General features: G+C 57.7%; 3 protein-coding genes across 8 annotated transcripts; 2 read left to right on the top strand and 1 right to left on the bottom strand.

The window, feature by feature from the left end:
* The first annotated feature begins 73 nt into the window (after positions 1-73).
* On the top strand, positions 74-13,543 carry ZDHHC18 (zDHHC palmitoyltransferase 18). Of its 3 annotated transcripts, XM_080632219.1 has the most exons (10): positions 74-350; positions 2,670-2,830; positions 4,504-4,653; positions 5,980-6,117; positions 6,605-6,653; positions 7,111-7,213; positions 8,628-8,737; positions 9,949-10,048; positions 11,968-12,058; positions 12,850-13,543. In XM_080632219.1, exons 1-9 carry the CDS (start codon positions 94-96, stop codon positions 12,007-12,009), a joined length of 1,110 nt encoding a protein of 369 aa, XP_080488345.1. In that variant the 5' UTR covers positions 74-93; the 3' UTR covers positions 12,010-12,058; positions 12,850-13,543. The 3 variants fall into 3 exon arrangements, with proteins under 3 accessions (XP_080488345.1, XP_080488347.1, XP_080488346.1); XM_080632221.1 differs by lacking the exon at positions 9,949-10,048; XM_080632220.1 differs by lacking the exons at positions 11,968-12,058; positions 12,850-13,543 and having other exon boundaries at positions 9,949-11,596.
* Positions 13,544-16,203: 2,660 nt separating this feature from the next.
* Positions 16,204-16,944, top strand: SFN (stratifin; the record flags this gene model as incomplete). Its single annotated transcript, XM_080632421.1, has 1 exon — positions 16,204-16,944. The coding sequence occupies one exon, from the start codon at positions 16,204-16,206 to the stop codon at positions 16,942-16,944; it is 741 nt and encodes a 246-aa protein (XP_080488547.1).
* A 4,891-nt stretch (positions 16,945-21,835) lies between these two features.
* GPN2 (GPN-loop GTPase 2) lies at positions 21,836-27,217 on the bottom strand. Of its 4 annotated transcripts, XM_080632578.1 has the most exons (7): positions 27,016-27,117; positions 25,981-26,417; positions 23,994-24,150; positions 23,671-23,831; positions 22,958-23,088; positions 22,435-22,455; positions 21,836-22,325 (listed from the first exon to the last, which is right to left on the bottom strand). In XM_080632578.1, exons 2-7 carry the CDS (start codon positions 26,395-26,397, stop codon positions 22,298-22,300), a joined length of 915 nt encoding a protein of 304 aa, XP_080488704.1. In that variant the 5' UTR covers positions 26,398-26,417; positions 27,016-27,117; the 3' UTR covers positions 21,836-22,297. The 4 variants fall into 4 exon arrangements, with proteins under 4 accessions (XP_080488704.1, XP_080488702.1, XP_080488701.1 ...); XM_080632576.1 differs by having other exon boundaries at positions 21,836-22,455; positions 27,087-27,217; XM_080632575.1 differs by having other exon boundaries at positions 21,836-22,455.
* Between the last annotated feature and the right edge of the window lie 151 nt (positions 27,218-27,368).

Below are 27,368 nucleotides of genomic sequence, written 5' to 3'. Positions count from 1 at the left end.
CCGCTCCGGTTGGGCGCCGCGGCCGGCAGGGGGCGCTGCGGAGCGGCGCAGGGCGGGCTCGTCCCGGGCGGGCGGCGGGGCCGGGCCGGCGCCATGAAGGACTGCGAGTACCGGCAGATCCCGCCCGGGGCCACGGCACCGGCACCGGCCACGGCCGCCTCCCCGCCTCCGCCACCCACCGGCACGGAGCGGCCCGGCGCGGCCCGGCGGCCACGGCGGAAGTGGGAGGTGTTCCCGGGCCGCAACCGCTTCTACTGCGGCGGCCGCCTCATGCTGGCGCGGCACAGCGGAGTCTTCGCCCTCACCCTCGGCCTCATCCTCGCTACCAGCGGTCTCTTCTTCGCCTTCGAGTGAGTCCGCGCTGCCGGGCCGGGGGCTCCGGGCACCGCCCTGGGGTTCTCCCCTCTCCCCACCCTCTGCGGGGGTCCCCGCTGGCCACAGCCGCAGGGCTCTGCCCCTCCGATCGGTCCCGGAGCAGCTCCTTTAAGCCCGCTCTTGCTGGGGGGAGCCGTGGGTTCGGGGCCATCACATCCATTCCCTGGGGCGGAGGGAGGTGGCTGGGGGGGCCTGCCCCCGGCGAGCCCCACTGCCCATCCCTTATGCATCCCTTACCCATCCCTTATGCATCCTTTATCCTCCTGAGCCGTTCCCCTCTGTGCAGCCCCAGACCCACTTTCAGGCAGTCACTGCTTCCCCTCTGCCTGTTCCCAGCTGTGTTTATGTGGGGCCTCTCAGCCTGTCCCTTGGAAGAGGTTTAACATCCTCCCAGGATCACCCCCCAGTATCTAAATGCACCTCCAATATCCCCCTCCTGCTACCGAAGAGAAGACTGCTCCAGAACTGCACCCCTGGACTTTGTCCATAGAGGCAGCAGGGATAGTGTTTGTGTTAAAGGCACTCGATGAATGGTGGAATCCTTTGGGACCCCACCGCGATGACCGCGGGAGCTCTGCCCCTGTTATGCGGGGGGAGCATCTCCCCCAGTCCCCTTTCCCTTTGGAAAGCTGGCCTGGGGAAGCTCCCCGCTCCTGCACCCTAAGGGAGGGGAGAGCCAGGAGCACCCGGTTAAGTCCTATGGTGCCTGGAGGAGAAAGGGAAGGAGCACATTTGGTTATTGACACCTCTGAGGGCTGCTATCCTGCCTCTGTCCTGTCTCGGGAGGGAAGGGAGCTTGGTTTTCCTGCCACCAAATGAAGCGGGGGGCTCATCCGTGCCTTCAGATCACAGTGTTATCCCTATGAGTCGCGGGGTAAAGCTGCCCAAGCCTGCTGGTGGGGAGATGAAGGTATTTGATCGGATTAGAGGCTCTGAGAAGTCAGATGAGCTGCAAGAGGCAGCAGCTGTGGGAGGCAGTAATGGCATCCCAATGCAAAAACTCATTCTCGGTGTCATCTGTGCCCCTTTGACAGGTCTCTCTGCTGCATCTGAAACTAATGGGCAGCGCTAGCACAGTGACTGCTTTGTGTGGGGCCAAGCAGAAGACATCTGCTCTGCCCTCCCTTCGTGCCTAGTCACTCTTTCTTGGTTGAAGATGCCCTGGGGCTTTCCAAGTTGTTATTTTAGCAGTTTGCTTCTGTGGCATGGGTTCCAGTTTGCTGGATGTACAGCAAATATATCTTGCCTGCATGTATAGTTCATGAGGTTTATGTGGGTTCTTGTTGCCTGACAGGGAAAGTGGGCTCTAGAGAGTCTCCCAGGAAAGAGGTGGCAAGGAGCTCCCGTCCCTCGTTCCAGAGACCGTTCTGTTCTTCCACCAGGGAGATGACCAAGGGCCTCGGCAGCAGCTCTGATCTGGGGCTGAAGGGGTTTTGTTGCTTGGTGGCTGCTTTGTTCTGGACAGCTGAGCCTGGGAGTTGAAACAAAAGTTGCTTAATCCTCTCAAACTGCCTCTCAGCCTTACTGAGCCTTAGCACTGCCCGCAGGCATCAGGGCTCCAGCAGCTTGCCTGCCTGGGCTCCACTCTGGGTACTTATCAGTGCTTATAATGGCAAATCCCTCTGCAGAGCAAGGACAGGTCTCCAGCACTTGCCATGCGAAGAATTGTGTTCCCCTGCTGCCTTCCCCTGTCCTGCTGTGAGTAACGGAGCTGCCTTGATGCAGAGTGTGATCCTGCTGGTACCTATCTGTAGGAAACCAGCCCCAGCCCATGGTGAAGCAAGCCCAGGAGCAGGCATTATCTGCTTCAGTGCCTGGTGGCTTGTTACAGCAGTGTCAGTGCTGGAAGGTGTCCTCATCCAAACATCTGGCACAGCACGAAGGGCACGCGAGTCATCCAGAGACAGCAGAGCTGTGCTGAATTGAAGCCAGGTTCCCTCTCGGCTTCACGTGTCGGACCAAATGGGATTGTGTTCATGCTGATTTTGATCCGTGTTTAGCTTGGGGGGGGGTTCTCCAGGTGTTCTTGGTGCTGCTGGTGTAGAAGGTGGCCAGGCTTTGGGTCAGGTTTTTGATCCTGGGACTTGTGAAGGGCAAAGAGGTTGTGTGCAGGGGCTTGTACTGTGAAGACCCTGTCTTCCCAGCGCCACTCGGGCTTTCTGGGATGGCTCTTGCTGTTCCAGAGGTCTCCCCAAAGCAGCAGTGCTTCAGCTCACTACCCCATGATAGCTGAGGGCCAGATCTGTACTGATGGTTCATAACAATGCAACTTCTGTTTTCTGTTTTCTCAACAGCTGCCCCTTCCTTGCCACTCACCTGACCCTGGCCATCCCCATCATTGCAGCCGTCCTGTTCTTCTTTGTCATCAGCTGCCTGCTGCAGACCAGCTTCAGAGACCCGGGTATCCTGCCCAGAGCCACCCCAAGTGAGGCTGCAGACCTGGAAAAGCGGATCGGTGAGACTCCTGTTCCCTCTCTTCTGTCTGCTCAGCGCATGCCTGTGTGTACATGTGTGTTTTGGGCTCCTTTCTTGAGCCTTGGCTCCTGACCAGTTGTCCAGGGGGAGAAGAGGTCGCAGTATCACATTGTAAGGCTTGACAGTGTCTTAAGAGTCCTGGTAAGAGAGGTGCACCAAGCTCTTGTAGCACAGCAGGCAGTGCTTCAGAGAGAGGATCCGCAGAGAAGTGGAAGTGGGGTTTGTTTCTGTTCAACTCCATCACTTTCCCTGGCAAATCCCTGGACAGCAGCTCATGGCTGTGCCTGTTCCTGCCCTCAGGACAGCACCAGAGTGGGCAGCAGTTCCTTTGAATGCTGTCCAACCTGAGAGGAATCTGCCCCTGTACCACCCCCTGCAAAACACCAGTGCTGAGGACGTGGGACAATTAATTTAGGCATGAATGCTTCTTAAGATTATGATTCGGCATTGAGCCTGCTGTGCTGCAAGGTCATCTTACTGTGGTGCTGTCTAACAGTATGCTAATGTTTGTCCCCATCTGGAAACTGCAGCGTCACGCTGCTTTGGTGGTGGCCAGGAAGGTGTTTGCCTCCAGCATCTGTGGATCTTGTTGGTGTGACTTGGAGTATCAAATGCTTTAGCAAAGCTAATGTGAGACAGCTTGAATGTGCCCCGTTGAAGACAGTTGCAAGGCAGTAATTCTACAGCTGACTAAAAGAATGGGTTTAAAATCTCAGAGTGGTGATCCAAGTTTCTATTTATAAGCGCCTCAAGCAGTAATCTGGCTGCAGATGCTGCCTGATGTGCCAGCTGTTACTGTTCGTATAATCCACTTCTTATCCTTTTAACACTCACTGTTACATCTCTGTTTGCAAAGGCTTCCCCCGAGTTGGAAAAGGGCTCTTCTAAGAGTGACTGAAATAAAAGAATAACCTCCAACATTGCAAGTGTGGTGCAGAGGTTTTCCACATCACTTCAGCTGAGCAGAGAAACAGTCTCCAACTGCCAGTCCCCAGTGAATAATGAAGTGCCAGCACACACACGTGCTGTGTCCCTGAAAACCCTCAAGTTGGAACTTTAGAGGCGGAATCCTCTTGTGCTGCTAACACACACATGTCAAATTGCAGTGCAGTCTGCCTGGAGCACTCGAGACCATGCTCACTGTCCTCCCCCGTGGCAATGGAAATGAGTCTCTTGAGCTCCTGGCTCCAGCTGTGGGTTGGCAGGTTGTGTGCTGGTGGTGGCAGGGGAGGCTTCTGCTGAGGTTACCCTGATTCCTGTAACCTGGGTGCTTGCAGCAGAGGAGGAGCCACGTGTGTGTTAACAGATTCTGTTGCCTCCTTGTGATCCGTTAGAGACGCAGAGATGAGTTGGTGTTACTGGGCACTGCTGCTTTGATGCTCACTGTTTATTATGTTCTCAAAGCATTGGGCAGATATTACTTCCTCTTGGCATCCCTGTTACTGAACAGACAAGGAAAGGACATAAATAATGCTGCGAGGAGCTGACTGGAGTTTCTGGCTGCCTACCCTGCAACAAACCCTGGAGGCTGAGCTGCCTCTTAGCTTCTGCTTAAAATCAAAAGAAGCCAGCCCCTTACCCTGCCTGGTGGGTGGTGGATGGGGGCTTGGGTGTCACCTGCACTGCTCTGACTGTCCCTCCCTGCCCCTGCAGACAGCATGGGCACCTCCACATACCGCCCGCCCGCCCGCACCATGGAAGTGGTCATAAACAAGTACGTGGTGAAGCTCAAGTACTGCTACACCTGCAAAATGTTCCGCCCTCCGCGCACATCTCACTGCAGTGTCTGTGACAACTGTGTTGGTAAGCCCAGAAAAGTGCTGGTATCTTTTGAGGGAGCCTGTTCTGTGTTCTTGGACGGCTTGCTTTTGCTTCTTGTAAAGGATTCGTTACTGAGTGCTTGTTCTTCTTCCTGTTTAAAATGAAAGCAGCACCAGTGCAGCTAAGGTTTCCACCAAACACGAGGTTTGCTGCGGGCTTCTTGTTGTCTGTGGCCTTGCTGCCACCAGGCTGGTAGAGGCACCACCATAGATGCTGGTTGAGCTCTTCTGGATCCTCTCCGAGTGTGGTGGGACAGGAGAGAATGAACAAAGACTTGAAGAAAAGCCTCTGATGGCTCCATGCAGGCATGCGGCAGCTGCAGGGGGGCTCCCAGCACTCTCTGACTGCACCGGAGCAACTTGAACTGGCAGCAGGGTGCTGTGTGATTTAGGGGCATGCCCAGAGAGTTTAGTCCTTGTGCCGTTGCTCCCGGTCGTGTATCATGTGGAGGCAGAGGATGGTTTATGCTGTCTTCCAGAGCAGCCTGAGGAACAGTTGCAGAACCCCAAGGTTCTGGTTTGGGCATAGTTTGGGAGTTTCTAAGTGTCCTGTGTTTGAGCATAGCCATGGGTGGCTGTGACTCTTCCTTGCACTGGAGAGCAGCCGTGGCTGAGGCACTCTTTGAAGAGGAGGGGAGCAGGCATGTGCCTGCTTTATGTGCCACAGGCTTTGCTTGCGCTGATGTCCCATGCAGAACAGTTAGTCTGAAATACAGCCCTTTCATTAGAAGGCAGTCTCATGGGGAGTGTTTCCAGCTACACTGCACCTGTCTTGCCTTCCCAGGCGGTTCCTGTGGGTTTAGAGGCATATCTTTATAACTTTGAAAATGGTTTTGTGCCCTGCAGAAGGCGGGGGAAGCTGATGGGCAGAGAGGGAGCAGCACCCGGTGCCGGAGGTACTGGAAAAACTGCTGCCCTTTTCCTGTTCCTTTTCAGTTTAGTAACGGTAGGTGCTGCCAGTCACAAGGCTTGTGTTTGTGCAGGGTTTGGTGAGAGGAAAGGTTTGGCCTTTGATGATGAAAAGGGTATGTGAGGAGGCAGCAGTGTTCTTTGAAACTTCCTGCTAAGCAGGGAGGTTCTGGTCTCAGGGTGGTGGGTGGAAGCCTCTGGTTTTTATAGAATCGTAGAATAGTTTGGGTTGGAAAGGACCTTACGATCATCCAGGGATACCTCACACTGGACCATGTCACCCAGTGCTCTGTCCGGTCCAGCCTTGAACACTGCCAGGGATGGGGCATTTCAGAGGTTCAGCAGTTTGCTGTGTTCCTGCAAGGTGGCAGGGCTTTCTCACCGTGTCCCTTTGTTTCAGAGAGGTTTGATCACCACTGCCCCTGGGTGGGCAACTGCGTGGGGAAGCGCAACTATCGCTACTTCTATGCCTTCATCCTCTCCCTCTCCTTCCTGACAGCCTTCATCTTCGCTTGTGTCGTCACCCACCTCACCCTGCGTAAGTACCACGCGTACCAGCAGCGCCACGTGCCACGCTCCTGGCCACGAGCGACTTGAGGCAGCGCTGGGTCCCTGTTCCTCTTGGGCAGCGCGTGGGAAGGGTCTGGTTGGTTTTGATGAGGCTTTTTGGAGCAGGTGGTCTGAATAACGGGGGTCTCAGACTGCAGAGAGCCTCAAACCCACCCTGTGCTTCACTGCAGAGGGACCTTGAGAGCTTGTGACTGGGTTATCCCCTCCAGAACAAAGGAATTGAAAGGTGCATCTGCTCTTAACCTGGGAGGTTGGGTGAACCAGGACGGTGACAGCCCCGAATCTCCTGGAGCTGTGTCTGTGCATTGCCATTTCTGCAGTTCCAGATTGCAGAGGTTTCTCAGGCAGATCCATACAGCCCCAGCGGGGTGGCTGCATGCTCAGGAGTGATGTGTTGGCTGGAGGTGCAAGGCTGCCTGATGGGATGTTGTTCCTTGTCCCGTTTTGCTTTGCAGGCTCTCAGAGAGATGGATTCCTCACCACTCTGAAGACAACACCTGCAAGATATCCTTCTGATGCCATCAGCTGCTCAGACTGTCGAGCACTGGTGCAGCAGCACTGATCATGTAACAGGGGATGCAGTGAGCTCTTTGTGGGGTCACTCTGGTGTACTTCCCACAACTTAATTTAGTCCCCTCGCTACATGGTTGGGGCAGGCAGACACCCCTTCATCTGCATGCTGACAGCATTACCAGATAGGGAAGACCTTTAATTCACCACCAGGGCCTTGGGATGGGTGGCAAAGTTGTTTCTCAGTTTGCAACTTTACATGGAAAGGGAAGCAGCTGGAGCAGGCTGTGCCTTCGTGGATGCCTGCAGAATGGCACAGGGAATGGGAACCTTGCTGGGATGTTCTCTTGTCTCAGTGTCTGTGATCGCAGCCCACACCTCCTGGAAGAGTCCTCTGCCTCTCCTTGCAGGATGGTTTTGTTCCCTGAGAATTCCTTGACTCTTGTTTCACTGTGCTGGAGCTGGTGATTTGCTTTTTCTCAGTCTGGTCTATTTTGGGCCTCTCAGGTTTTCACACTTATTTAGTTGCCTCCAACCTGACGACGAACGAAGATGTAAGTACCTGGATGCTTGTCCTTCTGCAGGGCCAGCCCTGGTCCTTCCTAAGGCAGAGGTGAGGTTTCCAGGGGATCCTTGGCTGCCTGCCTCAGTGCAGTATCTCAGTAGAGCGCACTGCCTGGGTTGCCTGTGATAATCCACTGCAGAGCAAACAGCCTGTGCCCAAAGCGTTAAGGGCAAAGCAGCACACAGCAGCAGGGGACTGTGCCATACGTGTTGCTTGGCAGTGTCAGGCTGGGGGGATCATGCTGTTTGAAAGGTCATATGTGTGCTTTTTCCAGTCTGTGTGGCCTGGCTTAAAATGAGGAGTTCTGAGATGAAACAAGGAAGGCTGGCCCCAGAGATTCATCTGGGTGTTAGCTTGGGACATGGGTGAGCTTAATTCAGCATCCTGCGTAACCACAGGTTTCCTCTGAGAGCCTGGGCAAGTCCCTTTGTCTCTATCAGTTGCTCATGTCTAGTAGGCAAATAATGTACAGGCATCTCCAGACATGAGATTTACCTTAAAGCCTGCAGACTCCAAGGACCAAATGAGCACCCTGAGCAGGGCAGATTGTACAGAAAAGCAGGATCTGTCTGGTCCTTGAATCAAAATTCACCCTTCTGGCCAGAAGTACCTGTACCAGCAGCATAAGCTGGAGGCTCCCAGCAATGCAGAAGGCATCTTTGCATCCCTTTTTTGCTGCTTTTCCCCCTTTCCACCCTTCTGCCACATTCAGAGGTGTTGGCAGGGCTGCACAAGTCCATCGAGGTAATGGAGGCTGCACCCTAGTGCAGAGAGCAGCAGGTCTGAAGCACATGGCCCGTTGCCTCTCTGGCTGCATTGCCCACGTTGCCAGCCTGATGCTGCAGCTGGGGAGAGGAAGTAAAAACAACAGGAGGAAACGTGGTGGTAAATGGTTCACTGCAGGCAGGGGCCTGGGGCCGGGTACAGCATCTGCCCACCCGTGGCTGCCTGTGCTTGATGTGACCAGGGTTTCGAAATCGAGAGTCCCAGTGGCAGATGCTCAGGGTGGGGACAGAGGAGATTGTTTCTTCCCATTGCAGCGTGGCCTGGGGATCCCCTTGCTGTTTGTTCAGCCTGAGGAGCCCAGCAGAGCCCTGCTCTGATGACCTTTCAGCCTAGGAGAGAATGGAGGGGGAAGGAAGAGGAGGAGGCTGGTGTTGCAGATGGTGACACTGACAAGGTGCCCTGCAGCACAAGGAGGGCACAGCTTTGGAGCTTTCTAGCTGCAAGGTTGAACCTTGGCAGAGGCAGGAGCAGCACATTGCTGTCTCCTCTGGCTGCCTTCCGGCAGCTGTCCTGCTTGCAGTAAGACCTCTTCTGGCTCTTGAGCAAGTCCATTATCCTCTAATCATCTGCTGTCACCTCTTTCCTACCTTAATCTGTGTGTATCCCCTCCCTTTCAGATCAAAGGGTCCTGGTCAAATAAGAGGGGCTCAGAGTTTGCCAATCCCTACAGCCATAAAAGTATCCTCACTAACTGCTGTGCGGTGCTGTGTGGACCATTCCATCCCAGGTAAGAGCCTTTGCCCTCCATGGCATTGGGAATTGCATCCTGCTCTGTGAGAGGGGTCTTGGAAAGGACAGATCCATCAGGATTCAGGGAGTCTGTGACAGCACAGACACATCTACTTTGAGGAGACAGTTCCCCAGGCTCTGCAGAGGAAGGCTGGAGATGTGCATAAGTAGGAGATCCTGTTGCTTCTCCTGTGTTTGAGCTTGGTGAGTTCAGGTCACTGTAATTGTTTTATGGAGCTCACAGATAAGACATCCTGTGATTCAATAAGGGGAGAGTAACGGCAGCAGATGGTAAATACCAGGAGTGGCAGCACTTCTTAGCACATGGTTTTCCTCCTGTCCTCTGAGGAGCATCACGCCAATCAGGCAGCAGAGATCCACAGCAGGCTGTGCAGAGACCCTGGCCTTTACCAGCACTTAGATTACCTGAAATGCTGAGCAGCATCCTACCAAATTCTTACCTGGACTTAACCAGAACCGAGGTTAAACCACAGGCAAAGGTAGGCAGATGTCAGGAAGGTTTGGGCCTGATGCACGGGTACCTGCAGCACAGGCTTATCGCTGCTTTGTCACAAGAGGGTGCAATTGGGCAGAGCCAAGCCCGGGTCCCTTGTGCTGTGCTACAGGAGTTGAGGGCCTGCACACTGACTTAGAGCCCTCAGCCCGTCCTGAGGCATGTAAGGATCCTTGGGACCAGTTTAGTGAGTGGATCCAATCTGGATTTACATGGAGCATCTCGGAGGTAGCACAACAGGAGGGGAGGGTGTCTGAGGCTGTGCAGCTACAGTCAAAGTGCTTTGTACTTACACCTGGCTATGCTCTCTGAAACGCCCCCAACCTTTTTGTTGGATTCAGAGGTGCCTAAATGCCAGTGCTGCCATGTGGAGATGGGAGATCTGTGGATTCAGGGAGCCAGGCTCTTCGCTGCGAGGTTGTGGGGAGAACAGGGTTTTACTCCAGTTCTTCTCTCATTCATGTTGTTTTCCTTTTGCCATTTTCCACTTGGGTTTGTGGTGACCCAAAACTGCCTCATGGCTGCTTGGTGGCTTGTGTGATAAATCTGTGGTCTGTGTAATGGGCAGGAAGCTGTGTTACCCAGTGACACTTTGGTGAGCAGTGCCCACGAGGACAGCCCTCCCTGTGGCTTCTTTGTGGAGTCTGAATTTCCTTAACTCCTCTCCCTTGCACCCTTCCTTTCCTGTTTTCCAGTTTGATAGACAGAAGAGGATTTATCCAGCCAGATATTGGGACCCCGTCCAGTCCTAAGAGTGAAATCCCATCCTTTGGAGCCAAAACTGACACCAGCATGGTAGGAGGCATCCCCTAACCGTGCTGTGGTGTAGCCCAGTGCCTGCTGCGCCTGCACCTTGCTCCAACCAGTACCTTCCCTCTTCCCACCCCCCCGGCCTCAGGCAGGAAGCCCTGTGCCACAGAGCTGCCAGAGACTCACTCGAGCCAAAAGTTGCCTTTTTTGAAGCGTTATTTATTATTTTTGGTGTATTTGTTTCACTGTGATGTGGCCTCTCTGGACCTCGGACTGACGCTGCCCAGCAGCATGCAGGACCCGTGCAGAAAGCAGCGGGTCCCTGCTGCCCCTGGGAAGCAGATGGGTCTGGAGAGCCCCCAGACCTCTGAGCCTGGAGTGTCTGCTCCAGGGCGTCGCTGTGTTTCCTGCCCCAGGGAATGAGGTGGGACAGGGAAATGGTTCCCACAGGGCTGTCACGCCTCATCTTTTGGAATGGTGCAGGTGTAAGTTCCCTTGTATCCCTCTTACATCCATGTCCTGCTCCCCCGTGCCGACGTGGAAGGGCTGTTGTGTCTCTCAGTGACCAGGTTCTCCCCTCGGCCACTGCTGGAGCAGCTTTTCATTCCCAGAAGCTGCTGTGCCTTGGTAAGTTGGGGCTGTGGAGCGGGGAGGACTCTGGCTCCCAGCACCCATGGAAGCTGGCTGGATGTCCCGCCTGCTCTTGATCATGTTTCCTGGCTGGTCACTGAGGCAGTGCTGAAGAACTCGTTGTGTTTTGACCCTGCCACTCAGTGAGACAACGTTTTGCAGCCAGGACCCAAGTTCAGATGAGTCCCCTGTCAATGGGGAGGAAGAAACATGCAGTGTTGTGTGGCTCTCCTCATGAGACGCTGCTTGCCAAGGCTACAGCTGGGAGATGTGGGACTCTCAGCTTACAGGGGGCAATCACAGACCTTGTGAGCAATACTTGAATCATGGGATTAAAAGCTGCTGGATATTTTTGCACAATTTGTAGGGTTTTTTTCTATGTAGAACATTTTGTCCTGGGGACAGGTAGCGTTGTGCATGTTAGTGCCAGGGCAGAGGCTGCAGCATCCAGCTGCCTGCTCAGCTTTCCATGAGTCACGTGTGGGTATTTCAACCTCAGGCAGAGGCAGCACGTTTCTGGCCCCCCCCCCCCCAGTTTCACCAGCGTCGTGTGTTGCAGCTTTGGGGCACGGCAGAGGCACAAGGTTCCCCTGGCCTCACAATTTCTGGCTGGCTCCAAGGAGATCTTGGTGCTGCTTTGTTGTGGCCACCAGCTCCCCCTTCCCCTCCACTGAGGTGGTGGCTGCTGAATTCCTGCTGCATCCCAGTGGATGGCCAGGGAGGCTCCCGGTGCTGCTCTGCCGTCTCACAGGCACCTTGCCCGTGGTGCATCCAGAGAGGCCCTTCCATCCCCAGGGATGTCCCCAGCGGGGCCTTGGAAGAGCCTGTTTGAGGGGCAGGGGTCCAGGCTGGTCTGGTGCTGGGGAGTGAGGACAGTGCGAGTGGTGCGACCCGGGGCCAGGCTCCTTCCTGGTTTTATTGAAACCAGGTCCTTTGTTACTCAATAAAAGTATATTTTTAAAGAGTTAATTGCTTGCATGGTTGTTTTCTTCCTTTAAGACAGAAGAGGGCAGATGCCTGAGCCTCCAACAGCCGTCAGGTGGCAGTTGGACTCTATTAGGCCCAGGCCCATCTGGCAGGATGGGGCTGTGAGGGATGCTCAGCGATGCTCAGCAGCAGTGGTGCTGCCGTGCCTCTTGCTGGACTGAGGGGGTTTTTCTGTCCCGTGTCTCCGGGCAGGGTCTCACCCACTCCTGCTCCCATTCCTGCAGGAGCCATCTCCTTCTCCCACCCCACCTCGCTCGGGATCTGTGGTCCAAGATCCCTGTGTCTCACCCAGCGGCTCTGGCCATACCGGGGGGGCTGAGGTTCATAATCTCTGGTGTCTTCCCCAGGAGGACGCCTGCCAGGACTTTGCCATTTCCTGCACAGCCTGACGGGACTTGCCCCCTCCTCGGACCTTAGCCCTGTGCTGAGGGTTGGCTGGTAAGAAAGCGCTTCCATCTCCCTGTCATCCACTCGAGCCACCCATCTCGTCGCTGCATGAGCAGCTCTGTCCAGGAGCCTATCACCCTCCGGTTGTGTCGGCATCCATGGGCAGTGTCCATCCCACCACCACCCCACGGGCATCGCACCTGCGGGAGGGACCCCGAGCCCCGGGCAGCGCTGTCTTGGTGCAGGCTGCGTGGCAGAGGGGCTGCCCTCAGCCTTGCCCAGAGGAGCGGGATGGTTCCAGCCAGCCTTGGGTTGGGTTTGGTGCGAGGTGTGTGCATGGTGGGGCTTGGGAAATGCTGTGGCTGAGGGTTGATGGGGCCCAGTGCTTGCTGAGGGGCACGTGGAGGTGGTGCGTGCTCGGTGGAGCTGTGATGGGTTGGAGGAATTGATGCAGATTTGGTGTTAGGAGCCTGGAGCACATTTCTAGTCCCAGCTCTGAGCCGTGCCGGGGTTCAGGCAATCCCTCCCTTCCCCTCTGTTTTCCTGTCTCTCGCAATGGGTTCCTTTACCACGCCATGGGAAGTTCCTTCAAAGCACATTGTAATGAAGCCCTGCTTCACCTGTGGGCTGCAGCGCTGCCCCTCTCCCTTCCTGTAGCACCCCACGAGCCCCTGCAGTCCATTCTCCCTGCCTGTGGCCATCCTTGTTCTCCATCCTGACTGCCCCCCCTTGGTGCCACTGAGCCTGCTCCGCTCTGCTCCCTGCTGCTCCTCACACGTGTATCTCTGGCACTAACCCTCTCTTTCTCTTCCTCCCTTCTCCTCTTCCTCACATTGACCCAGTATCAAGAGCCCTGGCAGCCCAGAACCCTCCACCTCCCGTGGGGCGCCCCGCGGGGAGCCAGGACGCTGCGGGCAGCACCCGACACCACAGCCATGACCACCATGAGTGCCTCTGCTCGCCGGGGCTGCGCCAAGCGAGGGGGGAACGGGGCCGTGCACAAGGGAATGAAGCTTTTCCAAGGCCATGCCGCGGGTCCGCAGCTCAAAGCCAGAACAGCCGAGTGCAATAAGGAGTTCCTGCTGTCTCCTGCTGCTGGATGGACTCGTGCCACCGAGCCGAGGCCAGCGGCTCCCTGTGACCACCAGCTTTACCCCCAGTGACGGTGTCTCCCCTCCTGTAGATGCTGGAAGGCAGCGGTTACCATCCCAGCGGGCTTCCAAACTGAGCAGGCTTCGTGCCAGAGCGTTTACAGCCGAGCCAGTGGCATCCCCCCCCCACCAGCCCCATTCCGAGCCGTGTCCATGGGCCAGAGGATTCTCCTCTCCAGAGTTTACCCAGGCAGCTCCCCCCTTCCCGTTTCATCTGACCACGGCTCTGGCTCTAGGAGAAGGGATCCAAGCTCCGCAGCACCTTGATGAGTGGCTGCAGCCCAGGCCAGGCTGGGAGCTGCCTGCCCCAGCCCAGCGTAGAGCCCGGTCGGATTCACCATCTATTTCTGCCTTCGACTTTTGTACCGAAATAAAGGTTTCTCCTATTTCCTGTACGCTGGTGTCGCTGCTGCTCCGCGGGCAGGGGGGAACGGAGGCTGCAGCTCCTGCCTGGACTTGCTGCATGGGGTGGGGAGCTGAGCAGAGCCGCGAAGCGCTGGCACCCCTGTGCCACAGCACCATGAGCTGGGAGCTCCCTGAACTCAGCTGTGGCACTAAGCATGGCCTTGGGGCAAGTCTCAGCCTCCCAGGGCTCTGCACCCTCCTGTACAGCGGGGAGGGCAGGAGCCCCACTGCTGGGCTGGGGAAGGAGCAGAGCCTGCGGGTGCAAGGAGCAAAATGCACCCCACGAGGAAGCGTTGGGAGCTGGCAGCGACCCCGCATCCAACTGGAGGGGTGGAGGTGTCCGGGTGGGCTCGAAGCATCCTCTGCCTCCTGCCTCCATCCTGGAGCCCCTCGGGCACCCAGCCCGTGCCTGCGGCAGCCTCACCAGCTCTGCTCAGAGCACCGGGGTCCTGCGCTGGCCGGGGCTCCCTTGGGTCCCCCTCAGTGTGTGGCGATGCACCTCCTGGTGCTGCTCCTCACCATGGCTGCTCCACGGGGTGATGCTGCAGCCTCTCACAACGATCCCAGGCTCTTCCCTTCACCCGCCCAGGGACTTGCACAAAACCGGTGGAGCAGATTTGCTCTTCCAGCCTCCTCTCAGCCCATTGCAGCCAAAACCTGGCAGCGGCTCAGCCCCTTCGGCAGGGGCTGCCTGAGCTGAGTCTGAGCCATTGCACGCCCCATCCAGGGGGGTCCTGCCAGGGGTTCCCCCCCTGGGGACCTCTCGAGCAGAGCCACGATGGGATTAAACAGCCCCAGGGCAGCCGGGCTGGTGCAGGGGCAGGTTCTGGAGCCGGGTCTGGGTGCTGCAGACCCCAACCACGTTTGGCTTTGCTGCTCAAGGGGCTGTGGGCTCACATGGAGGTTCCTGCCTTGTGTTACTGCAGGGGGTGGCTTTTAGAGGGCTGGGTCCATCCGGCTGCCCCCCAGCCCCTCTATGGGCACTGTTGTACTTGGTTGAAGCTCTCAGTGCCTCTGCCACCCGGGGCAAATGGGTTTGCTCAGGGAGGAGAGGGGCAGGGGTCTCCTGCGTGCCCATTCCTTTGGCAAACGCCTTTTCCCAGCTCTGGGGTGTAACCTGCTCCCAGGGTGGATCCTGCTCAGCTGGGGAAGGAGCTGTAATTGCCGGTGAGGCGCTGCACATGGTGCAGAGCCGGGGGGGGGGGCGCACAAAGGGTCCGGGGGGGTCTGGAGGAACTGAACATCCTCGTGATGCTCCACATGAGCCCCTCAACGGGCAGGGGCACCCCAGCCCCACCGCGTGTCCCGAGGCTTGGCTGGGAGGGGAGGAGCAGCCTCAGATCCCCCTTGGGGTGGGAGCTCTCGGAGGCCGGGGGCCGTGTGTGGTTAGAAACCATCTCTGGGTCTTCCCGCACCCTCCATCCGCAGCATCCTCCATCCGCAGCATCCTCCATCACCCACCCCTGCGGGAGCCGGCGGGGCGGGGGGGCGATGGTGTCACCGGGGGGTGTTCGCTGGGGTGAGTAAAGCCCCGAGTCACGGTGATGGCAAAACCCAACCAAGGCTCCAACCTTCGGCTGCCGCCGGCGCCCGCCCCACCCCGCGCTTCCCGCACGGCTCCCGCACGGCGATAAGGCCGGAGCCCCGCCAGCGCCCGGCGTGTGCCAACAAGCCGGGACAGGAGCGGGGTGAAACTGCAGCGCAACGCGGAGCGCAGATCCTAATCGGGGCGGCGCTTCCCGCGGCCCCACGGCCAGGCTGGGCCCAAAACCCGGCAAATTAACCCAAAACACCCGACCCAAACCCCTCGTTTACAGCAGGGGACACGGGAACAGGCCCCGGGGAGAGGCCGCGGTGGGGAATGCAGCCCTGGGGTGCAGATGGGCGGCCGGTGGGGCTGGGGGGCTCCATGGTGCAGGATGGAGCCGGGCTCAGCCCACCATGGGGTGTTTTGGGGGGGCCGGGCTCGTCCCCACTGCTTCGGGGCTGTCCCTTGGGTGCGTTGCTGAGGTTTTCTGCCCCGGTTTCCCCACCTGTGGGAACAGAGCCACCCGTCCACCCTCGCAATGACTGGCGAGTTAATCACCGGCAGCGATAGGAGCTTTTCAGTGGCGGGGAGAGGAGGAAACCGCCTTTACGACCTGGCACACCTCGTGGCCCACTTCTCCTCGGGTGTGGATGGAGGAGCCGAGTCCACCCCATCCCTGGGTACCCCCGCAGTGATAACGCACCCCGCGTCCCCCTCCCGAGCACCTACAGCACTGGGCTGGGCGCTCCCTCAGCCCCGGGGCGGGAGGTGTTGGGTGCAGTGGCGACCCCCGGGGCACCCACGGGCGCTGCACCCATTGCCGAGCCCTTGGCGGGCACCCATGGGGCGCGCAGGGCGTCGCCGGCCCCCTCGCCCCTTCCCCAGGGTGAGTCACCGCCATTCGCCTTTTAAGGCTGAGCTCGGCGCGGAGGAAACCGCGGAGGAGGCGGTCACGGCCACTCCTTCCCCCCCCCCGCTGGCTCCTCCCGCTCTCGCTCGAGGCTCCGGGGCTCAGCCAAAAGCGAATCCCGGCGCCGGGGCTCTGCAGAGGCTCCGTCGGCTCCCGGCCCCGCTCCTTGCCCAAGCGTCCGCGCTGCGCACCCGTCCCAGCCATGGCAAGAAACCACCAGGTGCAGAAGGCCAAGCTGGCCGAGCAGGCTGAGCGCTACGAGGACATGGCAGACTTCATGAAGGCGGTGGTGGAGCACGGGGACGAGCTGTCCAACGAGGAGCGCAACCTCCTGTCCGTGGCCTACAAGAACGTGGTGGGCTGCCAGCGCTCGGCGTGGAGGGTCATCTCCAGCATCGAGCACAAAACCGAAGAGGGCGACGACAAAGCGCAGCTGGTGAATGAGTACCGGGAGAAGGTGGAGCGGGAGCTGAACGGGGTCTGCAAGAACGTGCTGGCCCTGCTGGACAAGTATCTCATCAAGAAGGCGAGCGATCCCGAGAGCAAGGTCTTCTACCTGAAGATGAAGGGCGACTACTTCCGATACCTGGCCGAGGTGGCCACCGGGGACGACCGCAAGAAGACGATAGACAACGCCCAGGAAGCCTACCAAGAGGCCATGGACATCAGCAAAAAGGAGATGCAGCCCACGAACCCCATCCGCCTGGGGCTGGCTCTCAACTTCTCCGTCTTCCACTACGAGATCGCCAATGCCCCCGAGCAGGCCATCTCCCTGGCCAAGACCACCTTCGACGAGGCCATGGGGGACCTGCACACGCTCAGCGAAGACTCCTACAAGGACAGCACCCTCATCATGCAGCTGCTCAGGGACAACCTCACGCTATGGACAGCCGAGTGCGCGGGAGAAGACGGCGGCGAGGCTGGCGAAGAGCCCAAGAACTGAACCAGCCCCCCTGGAGCCGGGGACTGGCCTCCACCTGCCCCCCCCCCCCCCCCCCCCCAGTCCCTTGGGCATCGCCTCGTGGTTTTCTTTGTTTTTGGTTATTTTTGTGGTTATTCTGGGGGGGGAGGGAAGGAATCTCGGCTCCCCCCCAGCTTGGATGCCGGGAGGGGGGGGGTGGCTTTGGCATGGCCCCCCCCGCCTCTTCCCTCTCCCCCGTCCTCTGCTCTGGGGTGGGGGAAGGGAGGGAGCGGGGGTTCCTCCATCCCAGCCCCCTGCCAGCCCCCCACTATTTAACATTGCGGGGGGCAGCCTGGTCTATGCTGGCTCCAAACCCCCTCTTTTGGAGGGCTGGAGCTGTGATGGGAGGAGGTGAGGGGCCGAGGGGGGGTCCGGGCAGCCCCCCCCATCCCGGAGGGGGGGTGATGTGAGTTGCCAAAGCCTCCAATAAACCGTCTCCTGCACCCCTGCCTCTGGTCTGCCTCGTCTCTCCCCTGCGCACGCGTCCAGGCAGCTCCTGCTTCGCCTCCTGCCCCTCCAGGACCAGGGAGCAGTCGGGTCCCAAGGGATCTGCAGCACCCGTTTGGCTGCTCCTGATTCCCCCCCCCAGCCCCATGATGGGGTCTCAGGGTACCCAGTGAGCCCCATCCCTTGGGAGCTACAGCACCACAGCCCAAGGAAAGGCTCGATGGGGGGGCTGGGTGAGGGTTTCAGCAGCACCACTTTGCCCCATGGGGTGCACCGATGTCCCTGATCCCACAACGAGGTGTCCCACCCCTTGGAAACCCGCAGTGCCCCGAACCCCATCACCAGGTCTCCCCCCCCCCCTTGCTCTGTCCAAGGAGGGGCCCCCCAAAAGCAGCACCGTGGGGACAGCCCTGGGGTGTCACCGGGGTGGGGATGTCCCCGCCAAGGCCCAGACGCGCTGGGATGAGCGAAAGCTCAGCACTTGTGGCGCTGGCGCCCGGCCACGGCGCTGGGTGCAGCTCATGGGGCGCAATCCTGCCCCCTCCCCGCCGCCGGTGCGAGTCCCGGCATGAGCGGTAATTACAGTGCAACACAGGCACGGCACCCTGGGCTATGAGCTCATCAGATCAAGCGCAGCAGGGCTGGGCAGGAGCCGGCCTTTGATGGGAAACGCCGGGATGCCGGGAGGAAACGTGCCGTGACTCAGGATGAGCCGCCCCGGTTCAGCGGGGTCCCCGATGGGGGACATGGCAGGGACATGGCAGGGACATGGCAACACGGCCAAACACCAGCTCTTGGGGTGCTGGGAGCTCCTGAGCTTTGGGGAAGCTGAGGCACAAGCAGTGACCCCCCCCCACACTGATGGGTGCAGGGGGGGACCCAGCACAAAGCCCCATCGGGTGCAGGGCCCAGCCTGGCATGTGATGAGGTTCGCCAGGGCTCTGCCGTGGGAAAGCGCTGGCTGCTGTGGGAGGTTGAGCTGCACAAACCAGAACCTGTTTGCCCTGGATGGGAACTCGTCATCAGCTGGAGCAGAGCCCAGCCAAAGGGATTAACCCCCACCTCCATCCCCCCGCCCTGGTCCTGTCCCCATCCCCGTCCCCATCCCCATCCCCATCCCCATCCCTGCATCACTGGCAGGTCCCGCTGGGGTTGGGGGGCCCCCCGGCGGTGTCGGGGGGACGCTTGGCCTCCGCCCGGCCCCGAGCGCTCCCAGCCTGGGAACCAGCCCCAGCCTGTAATTACCCAAACCGACGTGAAGAGCGAGCCCAGGGCTCCGCTGCCCCTGACCCCCCGCGCCGGGGACACGGGCAGCCCGGGCCGGTTGAACCGGAGGGGGGGAGCTGTGGGGGACACACACGCACAGTGCCAGGGAGGGGGGGAACGGGGTGGCCGCTTGCTCCGGCTCCCCCCGGGGCTCCCGGGGGCAGGGGGACAGCGCGGCTCCCGCCAGCCTCCTGGGACAGAGCCGATTTCAACAGCGCCCTGGTTGCTGCCGTGTGGGACGATGCTCCCCGGCCGCAGCCGGTCCGGCGGCTTTGTGGGGCTGGGAGGGAGGCCCCGGGTCCCCGAGGCAGGTCCCGTGAGGGGGTTGTGCTGCTGCGGAGCACGAGGAGCTCCCCGGGGTCCTCCTGGGCCTGGTTTCATGTAGGATCATAGAACCACAGCGTGGTTTGGGTTGAAGGGACCTTAAAGCTCATTCGGTCCCAACCCCTGCCACGGGCAGGGACCCCTTCCACTGGAGCAGCTTGCTCCAAGCCCCTGGGTCCAGCCTGGCCTTGAACACTGCCAGATGTTAGGACCCTGATCCCCATCCTTGTCCCACGGCTGGGATCATTGGAGGATGCTTTCAGCATCTCTGGAAGGGGTGCAGAGCAAAGCTCTTATTTGTTTTATTGACTTTAACACAAAGGGAACAAAGGACACAGGACTGTCCCCTACCCTGAAGCCACCCACCCAGCCAGGCACTGGGAACAGGTCCAGGGCTGCAGGACCGTGACTGCGTTTGTCCCTTGTCCCCTGCTCTCACAACCTCCCCACAGGGCTTCGTGCCCCAGGGCCAGGGCTGGCCGGCTCCTGGCTGAGGCTGAGCTGCCATCAGCACCGCCCTGGTGTGGCAGCAGCCAAGGGAGCCGGTGCTGGGTGCTGACAGCGCTGGCCTCCTGAGTGCTGTAATGGAGCCAGCAGCGCCCCAACCTTCCCTGGGGCTGGGGTGTGGGGTCACACTGGGCTCATCCTCTGGATTTTAGCCCATCTCATGCATCCCACAGCCCCCAGCAAGGGGCTGAGCCCTGACCCACACTGCGAGGCTGCCGAAAGCACGCATCCTGGTACCCACAGTCACACCCGGCTGGTGGCTGACTTGTCCTGATCCACACGCTGCGCTTTGGGCTGCGGAGAGGGACCTTGTGGCTGCCATGGGAGGACCCAGCTCTGGGATGTACACCCAGGGCTCCAGCATGGCGGCCTGGCCACGAGGCAGGAATTGGGGCTGGAAGCTGATGGGGGCACAGAAAACCCCATCCTGGTGGCTGCAACCAAAGCCCAAACCCCTCCATCCTGACCAAACATGACCTCAGCCTTCAGACTCACCCAGGAGGTCCCACACGTGGTCAGGGTGGGCTCAGCCTCTCCTGGTGCTGGGCTTAGAAGGGCTGGCACAGGTAGGACCAGCTCTGCAGAAAGCCTGCCCCCCCCAGGGATGTGCCTCAATGGGGTGACTAATCCTGGCCCTTCGCCCCAGCTCGTTGCTCAACGGGAATGACAGGAGCCAAAGTGTCACCTCCCTTAGCCCTGGGAGCCTCGGTGAGGCCCTTCCCCTCCCAGCGTGGGGATGTGGGTGCAGGAGGTGCAGGATCCTGCCCCCGGGACCTGCATCCATCCCTGCCCACTGCAGAGCCCTTTTCTGCTTCGCCCCGACCAGGGCGCATCAACCCTGCTTCAGCCCCTGCTTTCCAACCCCAGGCTGCAAAGAGCCCCTTGGTGCTGAAACCCAGCACTTCTCAGGCTCTTTAAGACCTCAGCATTTCTTGGCTTGGACACAGCAAAGGTTCCCTGAGCTGAGAAGTTTCTGCCACCTCTGATTTCCATGTTTTCCAAGGCTGGGGCTGCAGATGCTGCCTGGGTATTAACACAAAGCAGCCAAACAGCCACGCAGGCTGCGATGGCTCTGGCGTAACTCCAGCTTGACCTGACAATCCCCTTTTAAGCCACCAAATCTCTCCAAGCCCTGAAAAAGCAGCCATAAAACCTCACATTTTTATGATTGCATCTCTCACCCCTTTACAGGGCTCAAAGCTGAGGCAAGGCCACGAGGCAAGGGTGGAAACTGAGCTCTGGTTATGGTTGGATTGGCTTCCAGGACTTTAGCCCCAGAGAGCACTGAAATGCAGCTGCTGGATTTCAACCAGGAATACCCAGGGAAGCCCCTGGGCTCTTGGGAAAGGAGCTCAGGTGCTGACAGCCAAGAGGAATTGGACTTCTATATTTGAAATGTCAGTGGAGTCTTTCATTATGAACTCTGTGTGCACATGCAAGCAAATGGCTTTGCCCTCCTTCTCCTCCCTCAGCTCCTCCTTGTCTCCAAATCCTGACCCCAAAGCTGTGAGCTGCAGCAAAACCTGGGTTTAATTCCCTGCCTGGCTGCAGTCCCTAAGCCAGACGCTGCTCACATTTAGATTGAGTCTGCAACCACCCTGCTAAGGACCAAATTGTCCTGTGAGGAAGAGCTGGCTTCTTTCATGCAACGTCTTGGGCAAGAGGTGATGCTGAGTCTGCACATGAGCTGGGAGCCGGGAGCCTCGCTCGCTCCCATCCGGGAGGCACTGGGAGCATTGCCCAGTGTGGACGCTTCACTTTTCATCACCCAATCTTAGCAATTCACTGCCCTGATGGACCCAGGCTGCTGTAGATGCAGAGTAGGCGGCACAGCAGGCTGAGAGCAGCAGCAGACCAGCAAGAAGGAATGACACAGGAAGGAGGCGAAGCACCAGGATTTGGGATGTGAAGGCTCCAGAGCAAGCAAGAGCAGGAGGTGGCTGAGGGCTGACAAGGCAGCTGCTGGAAAAGGCCCTACATGCAAAGCATGTGCTCCAACCTCCTGCTGAATCACACAGGGTCTGTCTTAATCGAAAGCCGCCAAGAGCCGAGCTTGCAGTTTGTGTGTCACCATCAGCGCCCTGGCTGAGCACACGAGTGACCTGCTTTCACATCCCACAGTCACCCTCACTCCCTCCAGCAAACACTTGATGATCTACCCGAGAACAGAGAGAGGAACAACACCACGGCAAAGAGAGAGCTGGGCTGCAAAGAATGCAACACCCCAGCTGCTGGGACGTTCCCACCAGAGGCTTTATAGCCTCAGGCTTTGGAGCACTCTTGGTTTTATTTATTCAGGTTCAGCAAAGTCAGGAGATGAAAGTGAGAAGAAGGAGTGTTTTATTAAGAAAGAGTCCATCATTACTTAAAAAAAAGAAAAACAACCATTTCTCTGTCCTACTTGGGACAGGTTGGAGGCTTCTCAGCCTGCTTACTCTGAGCACGAGGCCTGTACATGTTCCTCCTGTGCAGTAAACCCCAAACTGCCTCAAGTCTCACTGCAGAAGAGACATCTCAATCTGATTTTTCTTCCTCTGGATCTCTCTTGGTCAAGATGAGTAGGAGAGGACATAGCAGAGGTCAGTCTCCTTTTCTTGCTTCTCTTCTCCTACTATCCATGTCTTCACCTGGCTAAATCTCTCATGTTCCTAAGGAAAGACTTGGCTTTCCATCACCTTCCTGCAGAAACACTGGTCTGTGCAGTGGGGCTGAAGCACAAGAGGTCAAACCCTTACAGAAAGGGAGTCCAGCAGCCAGACCTCTGCCTGGAAAAGCTTTCACTTCATCTGAGTCACACAGCCCGGAGATCCCTTAAGCTCCTGGTAGGAAAAGGAGAGGTGTCAAAACCGGGAGCAGCCGTGGAAGGGGTGGGTGTGTTACAGATCCATCACTTCTTCTTCCACAACTTTGTCCTGAGATTGCACATACCTCTCCTGTACTGCAAGTGTGCTGATAAGGCAGTAATTAAGGAAAACAAGGGGCTGGGTTCAAACACTCCCTTCTGCAAGTAGCTCTTAATGTTCTCAGTGAGGAACCAGCCCCACATTAGCCTCAAGGCTGGCAGGAAGATGGCAGTACTGGCAGCAACACACAGCACCCGAGTTATTTCTGATTCTGGCTGATCCCAGACCTGACAAGTACAGGAGAATCAATTGTATGGTTTGGATGAGGTGGAATGAACCACTCCAAGATGGTGTGAGAGACAGGAAAGTTGTCAAAAGTCTTCCCACATACACAGTATCAATTAGCAACAACTGTGGTGGCTTTGGCATGGACAACTGTCTGTAAGGTCAGGGCTGAGCCCTACCAACTTGCTGCATATGTACCACCAAACAGCATCAGATGATGCTGGGAACAACCAGGGCCTGCAAATTGCCACCCCACCTCCAGTTTGTCCTTCCCCAAGGAAGGACAAACTAAAACTCAGCAGAGGGCCAGCGGTGAAGGATACGAAGTGAAGTGGAAATCAGCTCCCACTGCTGCCGACATCAGAGCTTCAAGGCTCCTGTGCTCCTGGTCTCCAAAGGAATAGCCATTGGCTTTGTCCACTGCCTGCATCACCTGCCGCATGCTCTGCTTATCCTGGAAGGGAGGGAGATGACACACAGGGAATCTGGTCCTTCCCCTGAGGCAAGAGCTCACACTGGGCTTTGCCCAGGGACACAAAGAAAGGGACACAGGACAAACAGGGGCACCCACTGTGGAGCCCGAATACATGATGGGCTGACACCCTCCACCTTCTCCCTCCCTTTCATCACCTCTTATCTCAGCCCATTTGCCCTTGTTGACACTGCTGCAAACTACCAGATGAACATTTTCCTCCCAGTCTTCTAATTATTTTAGGCTCCCTAATTTAATGTTTTAGGTAATACTTTGTCCAGATTTGAACCGCAGGCACAGAAGAGCTGAATGCAAGGGGACCCCAGGACACACACAAGGCCCAGATAGCTCCAAGCTCATCAGCCTTTTCCCTTGGCTGCCACAGATCACTCAGAAGTGTTTCACTCTCCTCCTCCATCCCCAAGTCTTTCCACAGCTCCTCCCTCCATCCCCAAGTCTCTTTCAGCTCTCATGGCTCTAAGCAGATACAACCTGACTGCTACCAAACTGCTGGCCAAATACCCAGTGCTCCCTGTTCTCTCTGCCCCTCTCCTGCCTCCTCACCTGGACGTTGAGTGGAACAAAGGACACCAGGCTGTAGTCCTCAATCACCTCCACCAGCTTCTCATTGAGGCGGCGGTAGTTTCTGAAGAAGGGGTCAGAAGCTAAATGGTCAACCAAGTAAGAGAGATCCAGGACCTCTGTGTAATAATCCAGGTTGAAAGCTGCAGGGAAACACCAAGAAGTTCTGAAGGCAACTTGTAAATTGAAGAACCCTGTGAGATTTACACCAGCTCCCCATCCACCTCCCAGCGATACACCCCTGAACACCTCATTTGTACCAGTCACAGCCCAATTCCATGTGTGTCTCTCTCCCAGGCTCTTACCCAGTTTGCCATATTGCTCAATCAGGTCCATCTTGGAGAGGACGTTGACATGGGGCAGTTCCACGTGCAGCATGGTGGACAGTGAGGTGCAGAGAACAGAGATGAACTTGCCAGGGTCTGTGCAGTAGTGAGAATCCACCAAGTGCACTGCAGCCAACTGGACAGCAAAGGCACAGAGGGACAGTACCAGGTCAGACCCGTGATGGAGTGGCTATAGAACAACCTGTTCAAGACCTGACTATAACCACATAGACACCCATACAGGGGAAGTTACCACCTTCCTCCTAGTTCCTGAATAGAAAACATCCTCACATACGAGTGCACTCATATAGAGAAGTCTATCTCACCACACTCCCATCCCACCCTGGGGATTCAGAACCTAGGGTGCTGCTGCACAGAAAGGGCTCTAGGGATGGTTAGAGGGATGCTGAGCCCCACCAGTACTACTGAAAAACACTTAAATCAGCAACTGCTGCCCTTTTCTTCCTTTGCAGCTGAAGTTTCCGTGCCTGTCTGAACTTGGCAGGGTTTTGGGTACTGGGAGCTGGGGTTAACTCTCCTGAACACCACGACGGCTTCCAGATTTCCACCTTCCCCCCAGGAATGCTCAGGAACAGTGACTGCAGTGCACCATGTCCTGCTGGGAGAACCAATTGCCCTGTGGTTTGCAATAATAATTAATAATTACACTAATGAGCAGGCTGATTCCTGGCGTTTTGTGTAGCTGTAACAATGTGGTCTGAGATCTCTGTTAAGTTACTGCCTGTTACACAATGTTACTCAAAGCCAGGGCTCTGTAGTTGAGTGTGGCTGAGTCACAGCTATGCTTCTGTAGCAGAAAAGAGCCAGTTTCAAGCTGACAGGCACCCGGGCCGGCATCACCACAGCAGTGTAACTCTCTTTTTTTGGCAACTCCAATTGCATGTACATTTATTTAAATAAAAATCATTTGTAATGTGCAGATTCCCAGTGACATTCTCAAGCAAATGAACTTGCCCTTCTTGCTCACACCACACATGGTTTGCACATTCATGCTTTGGCCCAAATGCAAAGCAAACGCAACGTAAGCAAGTTCGCTTGGTTGTGGGACTCTTCTCACCTGTGCTTCCTCATTTGCATCTTCCATTGTGCAAGAAAGCACAGAGCACGTACTACAACGTGCAGAGCACTGGGGCTTGGCTGCAGGAGAGCCAGGGTGGACTCCTGCACAGGACACGTGCACTGCTCACAGTGCAGGGTAAAGGATCCCTGCTGGCTCAGTGCACACATCGACCTCTGAAATACAGCACCTGCTCTGATAAAACACACAAGGTCTGTGGAGAGGACCCTGGAGCACAGTGTGAGTGTGTGAGGAAGGAACCCATGTCTCTGTTCATGATAATCCCCTTGCAGTCTTGCCTGGAGAGGAAAAGGCTCCAGGGAGCCCTTGTAACAGTCTTCCAATACCTAAACAGGGCCTACAAGAAATATAGAGAAGGACTTTTGACAACGGCCTGTAGGGACAGGCCAAGGGGAACGGCTTTAACCTGCCAGAGGGGAGACTGAGATGAGCTCTTAGGCAGAAGCTCTTCCCTGTGAGGGTGCTGAGCCGCTGGCACAGGGTGCCCAGAGAAGCTGTGGCTGCCCCATCCCTGACAGTGTTCAAGGCCAGGTTGGACACAGGGGCTTGGAGCAAGCTGCTCCAGTGGAAGGTGTCCCTGCCCGTGGCAGGGGGTTGGGACTGAATGAGCCTTAAGGTCTCTTCCAACACCAACCAGTCTGGGATTCTATGATTAGATGCCCTGAACAAGCCATTCTTTTGCAAATCCTCTGAGCATAAAATGGGGTGAAATCCCCCTCCTGCCCTGATAAAGCCATTTCACTTGAGATGCCAAACAGGTCAGTAAAGAAAACAGTTGTCCCCACAATCAAAAGCTCTACCTATTAAGTGTACAGCTTCTGAGCCCTTTGCACAAGCTCACGGGGCCCTGTGGAGCCCCAAACTTACCCTGAAATTCCATTTGACCAACTGTGCGAAGATGTTCTTCAGGGCATCATGGTGGGTGTAGAGCTCCACCTGCCCTGGGCAGTCAAACAAGTAGTAGTGACCCCTGAACGCAGCCAGCTTCTCCTGCAGCCAGTCAAAGTTGGCCTCCAGGTACTCCATGCAGTAGATCAACCCCCCGTTGGGCCCCAGCTTCAGGCTGTCCATCACGTCGGGCAGGGTGATGAGCTCGGCGATGTCCACGGAGCATTGGTAGGGCATGGTCTCGTTGGCAGGGTCCAGGTTCACCACCGTCACCTTGCGCCCAAGCCTGCCCATGAACTCCTGCATGCCATGGCAGTAGGTTGTCTTGCCAGAGCCCGGAGGCCCGATTACCACCTGGCCAAAGGCCAGCGAGCTCCCCTTGCTGCCCTCAGACATGTTGGCTCATCTTCTGTCGACTGGAGAAGGAAAATCCACCGTTTACCACTTTATTTGCATTTATACGAAAGGGATCTGCTGAATTCACACCCAGGGAGCATGTGGAAAGGAAGGGGAAGTGCCATTGTGTCCCTGCTTGCACCGCTGAGCCCCACGCCAGGGTGGACGTTACCCTGTCACCCCCCAACTGGTGATGCTGTGGCTGGAAACAAGCACAACTCCCTCAACCAGACTCACAGGGCTGTGCCTGCGGGGTCAGATCCCTCCCTGCTGCCCGCCTGTGCGGTGAGGTTTACCCTAATGGGGTCCTTCCTGATGTGGCAGTGGCACAGGTTCCCTCCCTCACCCCACCACGTTCCCATGTCCTCCCCTCCATTGCTCCACACCCTCCCTTCTCCCCATAGCAGACCGCATCCCCTCTCCTGCATGCTCCTTCCCGCACCCTCACAGGGAAGAGCTTCCGCCTCAGAGCTCATCCCAATCTCCCCTCTGCCAGGTTAAAGCCATTCCCTCTCGTCCCGTGCTCCGCATCCTCTTCTCCCCATGTCCCTTTATCCCCCTTCACGTTCCCCCTTCTCCCCAACAACCCCCGTTCTCCTCTACATCCCCCGTCCTTGCCCAGGTCCCTTCACGGCCCATGGCTCCGCCGCCACCCCGGTATCATCCCCCGTTGACCGTAGGCCGCTCACCGCCGCCGGTGCTCCGGGCACTGGGTCCGGGTGTCCGCGGGGCCCGAGCGCCGCGTTCCGGGGTAGGAACGGCCGCTGCCAGCACAGCACCCCCTGGCGGCCGGAGGGACGCGTAGCTCCTCCAACGCCGGGGCTCGAACCCGGACCTGAATCCCAGCATCAGGGAGTGGGGTCGCGGGTTCGAGTCCCGGCGCCGGCCCTTGTCCCGCCAGCACAACCCAAACCCCACGTCTGGCCCCAAGAGAAGGGGAAATCACCCCCTGCATCCCACCCGACACAGCG

The sequence above is a fragment of the Psittacula echo genome (assembly GCF_963264785.1).
Source record: "Psittacula echo genome assembly, chromosome: 21".
Classification (NCBI taxonomy): domain Eukaryota; kingdom Metazoa; phylum Chordata; class Aves; order Psittaciformes; family Psittacidae; genus Psittacula; species Psittacula echo.
This window is presented reverse-complemented; position numbering and strand designations above follow the sequence as displayed.

Bases quoted from the DNA above. Each gene is read 5' to 3' on its own strand.
- GPN2 (XM_080632576.1), bottom strand. From the start codon at position 26,397: ATGTCTGAGGGCAGCAAGGGGAGCTCGCTGGCCTTTGGCCAGGTGGTA. The intron at 23,089-23,670 runs GTGAGGAGGCAG...CCTCCCTTCCAG, and splicing joins TTGTTCCACTCAACGTCCAG to GATAAGCAGAGCATGCGGCA. The intron at 22,456-22,957 runs GTATCCTTCACC...CTGCCTTATCAG, and splicing joins GCTGATTTCCACTTCACTTC to CACACTTGCAGTACAGGAGA.
- ZDHHC18 (XM_080632219.1), top strand. From the start codon at position 94: ATGAAGGACTGCGAGTACCGGCAGATCCCGCCCGGGGCCACGGCACCG. The intron at 2,831-4,503 runs GTGAGACTCCTG...CTGCCCCTGCAG, and splicing joins AGACCTGGAAAAGCGGATCG to ACAGCATGGGCACCTCCACA. The intron at 6,654-7,110 runs ATATCCTTCTGA...CTCTTGTTTCAC, and splicing joins CTGAAGACAACACCTGCAAG to TGTGCTGGAGCTGGTGATTT.